This window comes from Propithecus coquereli, unplaced genomic scaffold (genome assembly GCF_000956105.1).
Source record: "Propithecus coquereli isolate 6110/MARCELLA unplaced genomic scaffold, Pcoq_1.0 Scaffold22, whole genome shotgun sequence".
NCBI lineage: Eukaryota > Metazoa > Chordata > Mammalia > Primates > Indriidae > Propithecus > Propithecus coquereli.
This window is the reverse complement of record NW_012147189.1, coordinates 5,284,901-5,302,762: the sequence shown is the minus strand read 5'-3', so window position 1 is coordinate 5,302,762 and position 17,862 is coordinate 5,284,901. Positions and strand designations below refer to the sequence as shown.

Sequence of the window (17,862 nt, the reverse complement as noted above, 5' to 3'; positions counted from 1 at the left end):
CAAACATTTTACTAGGTAGTAAACTGCCTTCTAGTTTTTGCCCAGGATGAAAGACCTCGCCTACCAAAGTGTCTGACTGCATTACTAGAAGATCATCTTGATATAAAATCCACAGAGTCCAACAAAAATTGGTGACACGTTTTCACTCTAAAGCAGATCAATCATATAATATCTAGGCCCGTTTAATAAACCCGAGTGCTTTATCCACTTATCCCCCAAACCAGAATTTTTTTACAAAGATAAACAGTTGCAAATACCAACTACAATGTGTATAAAGATAATGGAAAACCAAAATACAGAAAACATATTTTAATAGACACATGTATATATGTCATACATATACTATCCAAATTGATTGCTTCCTATAATAACAAAAATAAAATACATTAATAACAAGTATAAGAATATGAATAATGTGAAGCACAGACTGCCAAGACGAACAGTTAAGAAAAAAGTTGAATGTTTCTAATATAGCAGTTCTATGTGTCTTTTTAAAGAATCACATTTCTTGTTCAAATCTTTGTGTGGAAAAGATTCATACCATCTCTAAGAAAAGGAAAAATTGCAAATCCATTGAATACGACATGATGATTATGATGCTGCTGAGCTGGGTGACCGATTGAAACATCTAGCACAGATTTTAAAAAAGCACATTTATACTCAATGTGCAGCCACAGTGAAATCCATTGTCCCATATTTCTAAATTCTGTCCATTACATTTGAAAGAAAGTAATATTTACCACTGGGCATCTCTCCAATTGCATTAGGACAACATGTAGAAATAGGATTCTACAGAATTCAATACATTGTTAAAGACTAAGGCAATTCCTCCCCATGAACCAAAAATGCATTCCAGATCCAGAAGTTCAGCATAGTCCATGTTTTAAATCTAATCACATAAATGAAACTCCAACACTAGGCCAAAAGCAATGTTAACACTGTTAAAAGCCCACATGGCATGACTACTTTTATCTCATTTGTTTAGCAGTTATCTTTGAAGAATCAGCATGAAATTTTCATTAATTTACTTTGGTAAACTCACCATGATACATATTTCTGTATGTAAAAAAATCTAGGGAGCATTTATGCTAGCAATAAAATCAATTTGGTGTTTTATTTCCTGTACCAAATTCATGCTCATAGATTGATAGGCTAAAGCAGATTTTTAACCAATAACACCCTTGGATCATTTGATTTAATTACTAATCCTTTTTTCCTCTTTGCATCTCCTGCAAATATTTAAGCTATCGGAAACTGAAGAGGCCACAATGTAGTTTTCAGGTGAAGTTCGTCCAGGGCAAAGAGAATGTGGGTGCTTGTGTCTGTAGTTTCTCGAAGATGCTGTGGTACCCAGCAGGAGGGCACTGGTGCCTTCAGAGCCCTCCAACCCACCAATAACACCATCCAAACTCTCATAGGATGCACTCCCAAGACACTAGTTGCCTTACAGTTAAAATCTCTTTAAATTGATCCTGGACATCCAGATTCTTTTGTATTCTTTAAAAAAGAAGTTCCATAATATTGCTGAAAAGCACATGCCTAGTCTATCTCTAAGTTTCTCCTTAAATCTCATCTAACCTTTCCTGGTCCCTGATCTTATTTATATCCTCCATACCACTAACACTTGGATTCTCTTTCTTCTCCATGATTTTCCTTCTTGTATTTCTTCAGGAAAACAAAAACAAATCCAAAATACTTCTCTTTCATCCAATGCTTCTCCTTTCCTTGCTGTCATATCCAATGAGCAATGCTTCTCGAAATGTTTTGCCATGAAGGACAAGGCTTTTGTTTGTTTTGTTTTCCTTAATCCATCACAGACTGACCTTCTTGTAAAACACAATAAATCAAATGACCAGGCAAGTTAAACAGCAAAAAGAACACATACAGAACAGAAGCCCAGAGATACTGCTTTTGGATATCACAGCAAGGTGAAATTGTTATAAAGGTTTCTAATCTTCCTGGCACACACCAGTAGCAAACACTCTGTGTAAGGGCAGCCTCCTGAGGACCACACTCTGAAAAGCAATCCCTGAAGGCCTCTCGGTCCTTTTGTAATCCCTAGATATTTGCTTCCCATTCCTAATTCTCCTTCAAAATTCCTCTACCATTGCTACTGTTTCCTCTGGCCCCTTTGGGATTCTAATTCCACTTGTTGGCCTTGTTGGTATGAGACACAGTGATTACTTGCTTCTGGTAACTGATGAAAATGCACTCTCTCCTCCATCTCTCCCCACCTCTCTGGCAGAGGCTTCTCTTTCTCCTCTTTTTCCTTTCCCAGCACCTTAGCCTAGTGTTCCAAATGGCTTGCTCTTAATAAGTTGCTTTTCCTCTTCTGTCCACAAAGATTATATTCATTTTCCTGATTTCAACTATTATCTCTGAAAATCCAATTTCCATCTTTATCCTGAGATAGAGTCAGGTTCTTTCACTAATTTCCTTCTCTCACATAGACATTGCTACTCAAATTCATTGTTCTTCCAACTCAAATCACTTCAGATATTTCCTGCGTTGTCAGGTTCTGCAGCAGACACAAGTTTAAGCAAAACAAACTCTCTTCACAATGTGCTGTGGAGCATGGGCTGTGGATTCAACACAGCTGGGACTAAGGCCCACCACTGAATAACTGTGTGCTATTCACTCTCTCTCAAATAAAGTTTCCTTACGTGAAAATCTGGTGTATACTATTATACCCACTCATAGGACTGCTGCTAAAATTAAGTGAAATAATGGATGTGGAGTGTCTGGCACACAGAAAACACTCCATAAATGTTGTCACTGTTGTCATTATTATGAAGATTAACTACTCCACCAGTGACTTTTTATTTCTACTGTTACAAATAATTTTTTGATAGTTGATGATTTGTCTTTATGTCAGACTACGGCAATTTGTTAGTCACTTTCACTCATTACTGCTACGACAACATGCGATTCTAAACCACTAATAAAAGTAAAGAGTGTTGAAAAATGTCTCAAATATTTGCATTGATAAGTTAAATAAACTTGCAAGTTGGGAGTACAGTAACGGGAAAGACAATACACACCAAAATACATTCCGTTTCCAGCACAGCTATTAACAGCCAGACCTAGTCAAGTCTTCTAATCTGTATTTCAGTTTCGTTTTCTCATCTGTAAACTAGAGGTCCAAATAAATGATCTATATCCTTTTCATTTCTTAACTCTTAAAGGTAAAATTATTTTTTAAAATTCCAAGTACAAATTCTGTGGTAAATTACAGGCTATAAATACCTGTTTTATCAGAAAATAGGCTTATTCAAAGACAGAAAACATTGTTATAAGTTTTAAACACATAAAAATTAGACTATATATGCAAAACCCTACATATGATGTGAAATATAAAATAAGGATTCAATTTTTAAAATTTGACATTTTATAAGATTTTCTAGTTTGGCACTTTGTTCATAAAATATACAAACAAATTATAAAATTCAGGCTAAAATATTTACTGATTATAAATTATTAATTGTTTATTTTTAATAAGGTGCCAATGTTTCACTGTTTAATATCAACAGCTACCATTGAGCACATTCTACACTTGCCAGGAACTATGCACTTTACATTTATTAGCTCACTTAATCCTCACAAAGAAATCTATGAAGTAAGTAATATTTTTCTGCCATGTAACAGATGAGAAAGCAGAGCATCTCAGGTTGGACTAACTTCCTTAAAAATCACACCAGTGGGGAGTAGCAAGCTAGAACACACTATCAGTCTGCACAGCTCTTAAATCTAGTTAAACAGCTCACTATACAGTCCTCTCCCAAAGAAGTTCTATGCAGATTAATACACACAGCTCAGCAAAATAATGAAAGGAAAAAAAGTCAGAAGCTTTAAAAGACTAGACAAAAAATGACATCCACAGAAAGGAGAATGAATATGCTCGACAAAAAACAGAACCTACCTTCATGACCTATGACAGACCTGGAAGCTGTTTGAAAGCTAACAATTCCTGCCACATTGTCATTGGCCAAAATGTTCACTCTAACAGTGTCAGAGCTGGGCAAAATTCTGCTTCCACCTTCGGTGTATATCAAACTAACTATGATGCTTTCATCATCCTCTGGTTCAAAATCATCCAAGATGGTTAAAATGGCTGTCTTTTTGGTTTCACCTATAGAAAATCAATGGAATAAGAAAAAGTAACAAAATCATCAACATAACTCAGAAAGGCCCAAAATAACTTACATTTTAAAAGTTAAGTAAAAATATGTGAGTGAATTGTAATAGTTCCATATTGTGGGCAATATTAGTACCACTGTAAGCAAATTTTGTATATTAATCTATACATCCTCTCATATACAAAACACTATAAAATTTCATTAATCTAGACTGATTGTGGGGAATGACTTTTGAATTATGGAAAAGTTAAAGGGTAGAATTATTTCAAAGAACCATAGCTTTATTTCCTGGTCTCTAGCCAAGAACAATGACTTAGCTAGGCAAAGAGCTTTGAGAGAGCATCTTCTGTTTAGAAATAGCACCTTTAGTAGAAGGTAGTCTCTTTCTCTGGCATTATTATGAATAATTTAAATCAGTTATTCAACACTGAAAAACAGGAATACTTAGGAAATGGTGGTCAAAATAAGGAACAGAAAAAGGATGGCAAATTATGAGCAAAAGAACTAGCCTGAATGAAATGAATCTTGGGTAACTAGATGAGATGACAGCATCAAGTATCAGTTTATAGGATGTAATGCAATGAAGGAAGGAGGCAAAAAAAAAAGGGAATTTGAAGGGACGAGTGACAGCCACAAGGGCCAAACAATCTACTTTTCAATTTGATCTAGGACCCCACTAGTACATAGAGCACCACAAAATGTCCCTAAACCCAACACTACTTCTGCTTGTTCAGTGTTTGGTGTCTCCTATTTAATTTCTCCCTACTTTCAGGAAAGAGGATGAAAGGGTGAGAAAAGAAAAGGAAGGAAAAATGAGAAAGAAAATTAAATGCATATTCTCTCTTTCATGACCCTGGCACATTTTGCTTAATACAGTAGTGTCAAGATTGCCTCAAGAGAGTATGCATTATCTAAGCATCTTGGTTAGCTATGAAATAGTCCATTTGTGTGATACTAAAATTACAATTCATAGTGTTACTATATAACACTATTACTTTACATGATAACTTTCTGTGTAGTTCCTTCCCAAAGCCATTGGAAAAATTTTCATCTCCACTCCCTCCTCACTACATTTTCATTATGCCCTTTGAAATAGAGAGAAATGTTACCAATTACCACCAACCTGCCTCCCTCTTCCATCAAGCATACCATATGCCACTATTCCACTATTCCCCAAATCATTAACTAGGAAATAGCCATTATAGAAATTTACTCTAAAACATAATGCTTATTAGATGTTTCCAAACATACTATGTATGTACCCTAACTCCTAATTAGTTTCCTCAAAAAGTGTATGCATTAAAAAGTTAAACAGATATAATGGATTGCTCTAAGATATAAATAACATTTATTTCCTTCATTTTGTGTATATCCTGAGGTTTTTATGAGTATACATTACTTTTCAGTTAGAAAACACTTTTAAAAAAAACTTTGTGGAGTCTATAAATGCCCAAATCAAAATTTAAACAATGATTTCAGTAAAGATATCTTTCCCACACCCAAAGAAATCTATTTTGAATATATGAACTTTTCCAATTTTTAATATCACAGGATTCAACCAGTTCTGAAAAAGAATCAGTGAATCTGATGCCAATTCTAATTTGTTGGCCATGTAAAAATATCATTATATTAATATTGTTTATGAAAATTTACAATGGTGATCCTATTCAAGTCTAAGAACGGTATTATAAATTGATCTATCACTAAGATTAATTTAATATAAATGCAGTCAACAAAGTTTACACTATTTTTACTTATAAATTATTTTCATTGAAGATATATTTTGATTTGTCTAGTGCATATGAAAATCCTTACCAATGAATACCCGTTTTCCTAGCTACCACTGCCTCTTACTCACGTTTAGTTGTAGGTACATTTCTCATTTTTATAATTTCACTTACAAAATTAGGACTTACCTTAATAGTTGCCTTGATGTTTCCTTAAAGGCACTTGCTATCACACATAAAGACATACACAATTCACATATTCCCAGAAAATCTTTGTTTTTAATAAACTAAAAAGATATACATGTAGGGTCATGTCAGCGTATATATGTCACGTCAACCATTTACAACCCAACTAACTTACATTTTTTCCAAAGCCATACTACACTTTTACATACTAGCAAGAATGTATATAGTAAGTAAGAATGCTTATGAACTTTATCATAAAAATTGACTATAATAACTTTACGGGGGAAGGAGACTGAAATTCATTTAGAACCATCACTTACCTTCAGCAAAAGTCAGAATGTCTCCAGCACCTATAAAATCTAAACCTTCAGTAGCTGTTCCACCAACAACACGCCATTCAACTGTCACCTGACCTAAGCTGCCCCCTGTCCTGTGAATCACCAGCTCCACCAGGGTTTGGGGCTGCTCTGGAACTTCAACAAATAAGCCATCTTCTGAGGTATTGGGACTAATACTGTAGATCACAAACACTCCAAAGGCATCACCATTTAGTGCTATGACAACTGTAGAAGTATTTGGCTGTCCTATGGTTGGCTGATTTTGAAAACTGGCTGTGATGTTCATGAGGTGAACTTCAAGGAGAGAAATTAGGAAACTCTCATCCATCTCTGGGAAATCATCAGGAAGAATAGAAACTGTGAGATTTGCAAATTCATCACCTTCCAGCATTATGGTCCATTGCCTTGTCACAGGCTCGTAGTCACTCCCAGCCACAGCCTGACTGCTAAAAAGAGATGCTACCCTGGTCATGTTTTTCCTGTAGGTCCAGAAGTTTGAAGTGTTGACATCTGGGCTGCTCCACGATGTCATCCAAAAACACTGGGGACCCTCAGAAGCACTGGAAAATGAAAATGCTGAGCAAGCATGTTCTTTGAGGCACAAAGTGGCACAGGTGTACTGGGGTTCCCCCACTGCAGAGACATTCACCCACATTCTCCAGAGTGGGTCAGGCACCCCTTGTACTGGCGATTCATAGTAGGACAGTAAATCTTGACCCTCCTCGATTGCAAGAGCCACTACATCGATATCGGAAGTATTGTAGAACAACAACAGCCGACCAAACAGCCCTCCGCTAAAATGTGGAGTGACAATTAAAAGACAGGTTAAGCACTCAAAGTTATTGCATATAGAGAATAGGAATGCTGACTGTGGCTTTCAGATTTTTTTTTTAAAGTTAAAATACTAGTACAAACACAGCCATGTTTCTTAATTGCAATTGTCTTTCAATGTTTTGTTTTCTCATGTAAGGAAACCTTGCTAGTTTTCAATCAAACAATACTTATTTTTAGCCAAGAGATGAAAATATCTTCCAAGGTATACAAATTCAGAATTTCCAAACAAAATTACAAAATTAATTTTCTTTACTAGATTGCACTGAAACAAAGTAACAATGATAACAGTATGAGTACATCTTGAGGAAATGTAAGTACAGTTGGCCCTCCATATCTATGGATTCCACACTTGTGGATTCAACCAACCACAGATGGAAAATATTTGGGGAAAAAAATAAAAAGTAATAATACAACGATAAAAGATAATACATAGCATTTACATTGTATTAAGTAGTATAAGTAATCTAGAGATGATTTAAAGTATATGCAAAGATGAACATAGGTTATATGCACATTTATTTTATGCCATTTTATATGGGGACTCAAGCATCCAAGAATTTTGATATCCCTGGGGACCCTCTGCAATCAATCCCGTATGGATATCAGAGGGACAAATGTATTTACCACAAGGTCTCAAGATCCTATATTTTCTACTTCTGAAAGAGCTCAGTGAATACTATTCTGCCTCACAAAAGAAATGCAAGAAAAACAAAACCTGAAAATCAACCACTTCAAACAGCATGTGAGTATTCTTTAATTTAGAAACTAGTTATATTTAAATTCTAACAAATCACAAGTTAAAGCAATAAATTTCTGGGATTAGAAAGTCCAATGATGTACAATCTATTCCCCATTTCACTAACCTACGTATGATAAATATGACAGGCTTTTTATATTAATAAGTGTAATTTAATTAACACATTATAATAACCTATAAAAGGAAAAACCACCAAACCTAAATTGTTTAATTGTTCAAGGGATCCTTCCTCACCACCCCACAACTCCCATCACTCCCACAGATGCAAGCAGTCATCTCCTATACCTTCTCCTGACAGTTATGTTAGCACAGGAACTTCCTTCCATAGGCTCTTGAACTCGATAAACCGTCTGAACAAAGGCCACTGTACCATAAGGATTATCATTGGCAGGAATAATAATATTTGCCACTCGATCTAACCCAATAGTACCTCCATCAGAGGCATCAGTTAGTTGCACTTGGATAACCTAAAAACACAGTGAAAACTTCCTTAACAGCATCACAGTTCTGAAATTAGAATAAGGATGATACAGGGGAAAAAAATCAAACATATACATACAAGTACATGAACAAAATGGAATGAAATATAAATGGACTCAAAGAAACTCCCCCAACTACATTTACAAATCCAGCATGTCATAGAATAATCTATCGTCAACTTTTAATAATGGAGAGTGATTATACATAAGAAATATAGGCTATTTAAATTCCTTAATATTCAGTTATATAATCATGTGGATCAATTTTAAGATCCCTATTTATGTTTACCATTTCAATAATATGACTTTTATGTCTCATACTTTTTTTGTTTGGGGAAAATATCATGCATACTCTTTACTGAATAATTAATATATTATGCTTTATTTTCCACATTATCTTAAAGAGAAAATTTTCTGACAAAATTTAAAACAGAAAACATCATAATGTATTGTGACTTAAATTTAGAGAAAAGGAAAGAGAAATATTTTATATGTATTAATAAAAATCTAATATTTTAGAAGTGAAAAATGACACGATTAGCATTCAAAAAAATTTTATGGACTTCTCTTCTATAAAAATTTGATACTATTAAGGAATAAATGCTGTTTAAAGTAATTTTATGAGATTTAGACTTTAATAATACTTGAATTTCATAAAATAAAATTATCTTCAGCCAATATATGTTAGTGATGAATCAACTTTCCCATTGAGACTCTATTTTTATTTGCCACCTTGCTTCTTCATTGTAAAAAAAAAATCAGGAAAACGTATTTAGCATGGTATTAGTCATACACTAAATTCTCAACAATGGTTGAAGAATAAGTGAACGAATGGAAAACCAAAATCTGCACTTAATTAAGACTGACTGGCTCACATCCAAGCCAAAAAGGAGTAAAATACAAATTAAGAGTTTATATGGAACAAATGTAGTAAAAATTATGACAGATGTATACATTAAATATATTCAACCACTTAACCAAAATGTTGAATAATACAATGGAATTGTACCAAAAAAAACCTTACACTATATTAGCAAACTGGCAAATATACATGATCTATTTCTAGAATATTCCTGCTTTTGTCAACTGTAAGAACCACTTCCACACTACCATAGTTTGAACATTCTTGTAGAAATAATTTATTTGACATCCTCTCCAAAGTGTCACAACAACAGCCATCTGTTCTAGTCACTATAAGACAAGGTATGATTTACAGATCTACAGTGTCATTCTATACTAGCCATTCCTCTCACCTCTTCAATCTCCGGAACGTCGTCAGCCAGGACCTCTAACAACAAGGTTTGAATGGTTTCCCCAGGGGCAAAGGTCACATTACCTGAGACAACTCGCAGGTCGCCAGTAGCAAGCTGTCCATTAATGGTGGCAACCCACTGAACAGTAACATTGCCGAGTGTCCCAGAATTTCGAATTATTGGCAGGTTTACCCTCACTGAGTTAAACTCAGGTTCCTCTACAATAAGTTTAGTAATCTGAAAACCTGAAAGGTAAATAGAGCAGAGTTAATTCCAAGTACAAAGTGAAACCAAGTTAACATAGAGCTAACCAAGCGCCATCCTATAGTGGATTCTTTTTCCCCCTAAGTAATCCAAGTGGCCATACCCCACAAAACCAGAGTAACATGCCGTGATACAAATTGGTCAGGCCTGCCAAATTTTTGAATTATTTTTCTCTGTGATAGAAGCAGAACTCATAAACTCAGATGCTCGCAGGGGTCAGGTATACACCTGACATAAGTAAAGTAGATCCAGTGAGCACTGTGGCTAACTGCGCAGTGCAAGCCTGGTCCAGAAGGGCAGTTGTTATTTTGCTCCTAGGACTGATGCTATGCAGGAAAGAGAGCTCTATGTTGTCAGATTTTCCTATTGATCAAGAAAGCCCCAAAATCCAGATTTTTGTGTAAATTTCTGTAATTTAAATTAATGTTTTAAAGAATTGCCTAAGACTTATAAAACACATTAGAATTCAGATCTGATCCCAAAGCCAATAGTTTGTACTTTCCATATATATGCTAAAAGGCTAATTTGCTTTCTTTTTAAAATAACTAATCACTGCCAGTGACTCTACACAGGTGTCCTATATATCAGTAACAGCACGTTAAAAAAGAAAGCATGATCGAATCAATTCTGAGCTTCTACAAATAAAGAAAAGGTCATTAGCTATGATCTATACAGACAAGTAAAAGAGAGATGCAAACTAGTCCGAATACCAAATAATCCGTAGGGGTCATCAGAGGCCTCAATAATAATGACTGCCTCTGTTAAAGCCCCTAGTTTGGCTCCTCCTGTTGTTTCATTCAGCAGTTGCACAAGAAAAGATTCTTCCAGCTCAGGGTAGATGTCATTAATGATATATATTGGCACAGCTTTACTGGTTTCCCCTTCTAGCAAGACCACATCTGATGAAGCTATACTGTAATCTTCACCTGCAGGGACAAAGGGCAAAATGCTAAGACTTATTCCAAAATATAATAATAAACATTCCATATACAAGGGAAACACTCTTAGGTATCAAACTATAAGGATAGCCTTGGAAATAATTTTCTGAGGATACTGACTTTTTTTCTAAACAGGAATATTTTTTCCTCTTTCACCGGAAAAATGGGTTTGATAATATCAAAAAATAATGAAAAAGACTTCCTAAGGATGTCCAAGTTCATTCTTTCACTTTTAGAAAGATGTGTACATTATTTGATCTATTTACACATATATATATACACACATATATAAGTAGAGAGACATTCAGTATCACAAAATGGCCCCTTATCTACAAAAAAAAAAAATGTATGCAATACTTCTAGAACAAAGAACAGAACGAGAATTCTCACTGGAAAGATAAATTATACTGTTGCACATATACGGCCATGTTAGTATCATCAGTGATATAGCTAGAAATGAAAGACTTTCCTACCAAATTGGATTAAAAGATGCTACTGAGAACTGCTCAGGGTGGCAGGAGCTTTGTTTCTGGTGAGACAGTGGGTGGGGAAAGTGGAATGCTTCCTGTGGAGACCGGGGGCTAATTTCTCAGATCACCTACCAATTCCTAACTTCTGTCAAGGTGTGAGGCTCCCTAGAGGCAGGCAGGCATTCCTAGGGGTTACCCCAGCCCCCCAAATGGTCGTGCACATGTTTGCACGCCCCCCCCACACATCCCACGTAGGTAGTAGGTGAGCCTGGTTTAGTCTTTTCAAGCATTATGTCCAAATGATTTATTTTTATCAGGCATAGTATTCCATCCATTCACACTCCCGTTCCTTTGAGTGCACACTAGAAAGATTCTAATTGAATATTTCTTAGGCAAATCTCCCTCTAGATGCTGGAACTGTACTATCAAAGTAGTTAGGCTCCTAATGTCTGTATTTGGTAATGAAATCCCTTTGCTTAAACATAAAGTAGCTAATGCTGTCCATTGCCTCTTCCACGTTCTTCATGAATAAATAAACAAGCATAATAAAGGGGGTCCAGAGACAATGCCGTTGCCAAGCACTGAAAGCATATGGATGCTCTTTTTCCTTGAATTCCTCAGTAGCCATTTACACATGGATCCCTTTCAAAAATGAAAAGTACACACAGAGAAATCCAATATTTTCTTAGTTTACTTTTCATTGGTTTGTGCATAGTCTGGTCATCACAGAATTTGAACTCACATATAATTTTGCCAACGGTTTTCACAAATTCTACAAATTCAGTGTCAGAAATGTATGAGAGCTCTAGATTTGTGCCTTTAACAAGACACAAGGATATTTCTAGTTTTTTAGTTGATTTTTCTAATTCCATCTTTGGGTAGCTTTGTTCATCAAGGATACATCTCCCTCCATATGTATGTCCATCTGCATGTACTGCTCCTTAGATATTTTTTCTTACCAGCTATTGCAGTTACTGGCACGGCTTTAAACTTCACAGAAACATCTGCAAATGCTCCTCCTGTTCTAGTCACATTGATAATGGGTCCAACATGATTTTCTGCCACTCGAACAATTGGTGCTGAGAGCTGAAGAGTTCCAAATGCATCATCATTGGCAAAGATAATTAGATGGGCAATAGTTTCTATCTTAGGCCCTAGACGTGGAGAATTTGGAACTGAAAGGTAAAAGATCCAAATAGAACACAGAAAGTTAATATATCGAAATTCTAAGAACTGGCCAAAAGTCATCAAGAAGTAAGCCTCAGCAAGATTTCATCAGCCAAATAAGACTCTCATTTGGTGTTTTCTCTTTACTATTTATATTTAAAGATATTTATTGGTTAATATGTATCAACACTAATCTAGACATTGGGGATACAAAAATAAATTAAACAGAAAGCCCCTGCTCTCCTATAGCTTACATTCTAGGGAAATTTTTTTTTTTTTTTTTATAGAATCCCTAGCAAAGAAACAGTTACCCTAAAAGAATATTTTATTAAATAATATGTACTGGAAATTTATGAAAAGGAAAAAATGATTAGAGTATAATTAATCATCACTTTACCTAATATTACAACAGATAGTGATGATACCTACAGAAGTGTGCTCTTCTAATCAGTTCACCACCATGCCATTAAAATAAAACAGCATTTCAATTACAATATTGAGTAGGAAAGTAATTTAGTTCCTCAACCTCAACGACCAGCTACAAATCATCATACTCTGAATCAGTGGTCCCCACCCCCAGGCTGTGGACTGGTACTGGCTCCTGGCCCGTTAGGAGCCCGTTAGCACAGCAGGAGGTGAGCAACGGGCGGGCGAGGGTGCAAAGCTTCATCTGTGTTTACAGCCACTCCCCATTGCTCCACATAAGCTCCGCCTCCTGTCAGATCAGCCGCGACATTAGATTCTCACAGGAGCGTGAACACTACTGTAAACTGCTCATGTGAGGGATCTAGGTTGCACACTCCTTTGGAGAATCTGATGCCTGATGATCTGAGGTGGAGCTGAGGCAGTGATGCTAGCACTGGGGAGCGGCTGCAAATACAGATTATTATCAGCAGAGAGGTTTGACTGCACAATAAACGTAACACACTTGAATCATTCCGAAACCATCCCTCCCTACCCCCAGTCCATGGAAAAATTGTCTTCCATGAAACCGTTCCCTAGTGCCAAAAAGGTTGGGGACCACTGCTCTAAATTACTGCCTCTCTAAATGCTTCACTGTCTTCCGCAACAAACCTGTCCTCCTTGCCCAATGTAGGTTAATAGTCACTAAACTACTTTGTTGCTATGGTCTGAATGTTTGTGTTCCACCTAAATTCACGTGTTGAAATCCCAAGCCCTAAACTGACAGTATTAAGAGGTGGAGCCTTTGGGAGGTGATCAGGTTATGGGAGTGGAGCCCGCATACAAGGGATTAGTGCCCATGTAAAAGAGACTTGAGACAGAGAGGCCCCTTACTCCTTCCACTATGTAAGGACACAGCAAGAAGGCACTATCTGTGAACCAGGAAGCCAGCCCTCACCAGACATCAAATCTGCCAGTACCTGGATCTTGACACTTCCCAGCCAACACAAGTGTCAAAAATAAATTTCTGTTGTTTATAAGCCACCCAGTTTATGGTAGTTTGCTATAGTAGCACCAACGGACTGATACTCTCATCTGGAAATCAGTCCACCTCAGTGCTGCATCAACCCTGCTATAATAGAGTATGTTTGATAATTTTGAAGTTCCCTTCTTACTTTCTACTGATTTCAAAGAAAGCAACACTTATTGTGAAGGCATTTAGGGTCCTCCATAGACTCTCCCTGACTTATTTTCTCAGTTTAATTCCAACCAGCAACCTTGCCAAAACAATATAAAAAGTCACCTTTTTTGCTTTTTTTAAGCAGGCACTCTATCAGTTTCCCTGTTTTGTTGTTGTTGTTGTTGTTGTTGTTGTTGAGACAGGGTGTCACTCAGTGTCCTGGGTAGAGTGCAGTGATTGTGGGTCACCGCAAGCTCCAGGTCCCAGGCTGTGAGTGATCCTCCTGCCTCAGCCTCTCGGGTAGCTGGGACTACAGGTGCGCGCCACAGCACCCAGCTGGGTTTTGTGGTTTTGTGTATTTTTTTTTTTTTGTCTTTTTTTTCTGTTTTTGTCTCTAGCGATAGAGACAGGGTCTCACTGTGCTCAGGCTGGTGTCGAACCCCTGAGCTGCAGCTATCGTCCCGCCTCGGCCTCCCAGAAAGCTAGGATTATAGGTGTGAGCCACCGTGCTCAGCCAAAAAGTGACCTTTTAACACAAATGAAACATAAACAAACTCCTATCAGAGGTAAAAAAAGTTTGAGTTCATACTTAAAACACTCTCTCTAACAATTATGGTATTTGGAAGTATTTGATTATGAGTAAGATTTAACATTTTCAGAAAATTTAACCTAAACACCATAATGACACCATTTAATTTCAATATGGGCCCAGCCTATCCCAAATTATATCATAGTTAAAATCATAAATTATAAATCAATATAATATAATTAAATTCAAATAAATTAGAAAAAAATGTCAATAACATAGACAGTCGTAACAGCAGGTGACATTTTTTGAGTGTGGACTACAAGCCAGGCAGTGTTCTACGCGCTTTTTGTGCATTAAGTCATTTAATTCCCACACCATCTCATGCAGTAGGGAAAACTGTCTATAGATGAGGAATAAGAGGTCCAAAGAAACTGCAGAAGTTAGCTAAGTTCTTATATGGTACATGGCGGACACAAACAAGAGGCGTCCTGTAAGGGTTTGCCTAATCTCCTACTCCTCATCTACAATTCCTCACCAAACCAGACATAGAACCTTCCGTTATCCGTGCCTGTTCATCTGCCCTATCCCCTTACCCAGTTGCTAACAACCAGTCTTCTCACATTGTTCTCCTTAATCATGAAAATTGATGATTCCACTCTGAGTAGCAAAGACCCTATCAGGTCCTATACTGATTTTGCCTATTAAAATCTGAGTCAGTATCACACAAATTTACACTTAATTGTTCTTTAATTATCCCATCATAGTTTTATGTCTATTCTGAATTGCCCCAATTCTGTTGCATGGTTCCAGGAACATATCAAGCATAAAATACACGTTGATTGTTTCTTCCATCCCATGGCACATAGATATTCTGCATATACAGCTTTATTAATAGTAATTGCTCACATCTATTGACTGCTTACCAGGTGTCAGACACTGTGTGTAAACTTTGTAATTCTGTAATACCGTATGTGTAAGTTTTACATATACAGTATTACCATATTTAATCCCCATAATATTTATATATTAATATTATAGATAAGGAAACTGGGATTTAAAAAGATTGTGTCCAATAGTCTATTACTACACATTAAAACAGAAGTTATCTGATACCAACAGGCACAGTTACATATGATACTCTCTCATGGTTTTGTATCTATCTCAATAAATTATGAGTTCCTTGAAAACCAGGCCATGCTTTATAATTCTTACTTAATAGGACTAATTATTGGGTTTTATTTTAATTTCTTTGCTATTATAACTGATCCTAAATCTTGCTTTAAAAAGAAGTGAAGGGGTATTGTGTGATAATTTTTAATCTTCACTATAATCTGAAGATTTAATGTTAGCAATTATCTTATAAAGTAAATTTCCTTCTATAACCCTGGACTACAATTACTTACATTATGGGCAAGAATGTTGCTCACTCTATACAGTGTATCCATCCAGGTGTTACAGCAAGGTGAAGAAACTTACTTGTAAAAAGCCTTAATCCACATGGCAGAACATACTCAACATGCAGGTCTTGGAATCTTACATTTTAAGCTGTGTAATTCTAGTTTCCTAAACAAGGTTTTACTTGTTTTCCTAAACATATTGTCTTAAAATTGACATTAAATTAGTATCACCCATATTTGTTCATTTATTTGTTCCCTTATTCCAGGAAATCTAGATGCTTCTCTTTATTTAAAAACACCTGTCTGGAGTTATATATCTTCTTAGAAAAATGTGAACAATGAACAATGAACAAGCTGTAATACAATAGCTGCTTTCAGCTCCACAAGCCCAAGTCCCCCTACCTACCTGCACTCAATCCACTCCCTCTACAAAGCCAAACAAGGAGAGTGGCCACCACTTTCCAGCAGAACCTGCTGTACCAGATCCTCTGCCCAGTATCAGTCACTCCTCATTCCTTATTCTTAATGCAATCAGTGCCTTTTTCTCAAACCTCACAAATTTCCATGATTTCTTACTGCTTCACAGCTCTGTTCCCCCCTTCCCTCACACACTTGCCGGATCCACATGACCTTGCTAATACAAAGATCTTCTGTTGGCTAGGGGATCGTCCAGAAGTAAATCAAGATGAGAGAGCCCCAGGCTCTTGCTACTAGGGCTGTCCTCGGACTTTCTAGATGGATTCCAGAATGTTTTGAAAGCTACAATTTATAGTACAATAGTACTAGAGGTCAGTTATACATGGATTGCATATAAGCTTCTAAAATTTAGTATGGAAATATAAATGACTTTTAAAACATGATTTCCAAGAAAAAGCGTCCTGCTTTCAGTTGCCTTTACAGGTATACTTTCGTCAGATGATGATTTCAAAGTTAGAGTTTACTGTTTTTATAGAATTTTCTATTACACCCAATTCTAAATTTATTATTTTGGCATTCTTATTGCTAATGATAATAATAACACACTAACAGATACTTACCTGGGCGATCCTGAACTTTCTCTATTAAAGTGGAGTTGAGTAGTTCAATAAACACAGACTCTGACCTTTCTGGTTCATCGTCATCCAAAATTGAAATAGCGATTGTTGCCTCACTCTGATTAGCTCCAAAAACAGCAAATCCAGAAGCTGATATATAGTCTTTTCCTTGAGTTGCTCTGGCTAAATTAGGTGGAAAATAAGGTGGTTTTTCCATGTCATCTAAAGTTGCATATGAGACTATGACTTTTCCCATGAGGCCTTTCAATCTTATTATTGACAGTGTGACATTCTGGGTTGCTTCCTCAACTTGAATAGGTCTGTTTTTCTCAGAAAAGATGAATATCCCATAAGGATCATCACTAGCCAAAACTGTTAATGTGGCATTAGTATGAACTCCCAAAGAACCACGGGAGACAAGGAGGATTGACACAGAGAATGTCTTATCCAGTTCTGGATCTTCGTCAGGCAATATTTCCACGGTGATGTTGGCACTCGTCTGCCCAATCTCAAATGTGATGTTGCCAGAGGTAAAGGCGAGATCACCATCAGGATCGGAGTCTATGTTCCAATACAAAGTCACTTGAGATAGAGCTCCATGACATCTCATAACCTATAAAATATTTAATACTAAAATGTATTAAAAGAGACACTGAAACCAATGACTTACAGTTTTATAAACATATAATGATAGCAGCATTATAAATACTAATTTTATTTTATGTAAGTTGTTCTCAAGATTATAGGCTTATTGAAGGCAGAGTCTATATA

At 36.3% G+C, this 17,862-nt stretch overlaps 1 protein-coding gene across 1 annotated transcript in view; it reads right to left on the bottom strand.

Annotated features, from left to right (window-relative positions):
* Positions 1 to 17,862, bottom strand: part of ADGRV1 (adhesion G protein-coupled receptor V1) — a 539,879-nt gene that overhangs the window by 459,187 nt on the left and 62,830 nt on the right. The window contains exons 26-32 of the mRNA XM_012644750.1: positions 17,095 to 17,704; positions 12,342 to 12,557; positions 10,685 to 10,900; positions 9,711 to 9,955; positions 8,264 to 8,445; positions 6,370 to 7,181; positions 3,920 to 4,129 (exon numbers count right to left, since the gene is read on the bottom strand). Coding sequence (XP_012500204.1) covers positions 3,920 to 4,129; positions 6,370 to 7,181; positions 8,264 to 8,445; positions 9,711 to 9,955; positions 10,685 to 10,900; positions 12,342 to 12,557; positions 17,095 to 17,704 — 2,491 coding nt within the window. The remainder of the gene's footprint in view (positions 1 to 3,919; positions 4,130 to 6,369; positions 7,182 to 8,263; positions 8,446 to 9,710; positions 9,956 to 10,684; positions 10,901 to 12,341; positions 12,558 to 17,094; positions 17,705 to 17,862) is intronic.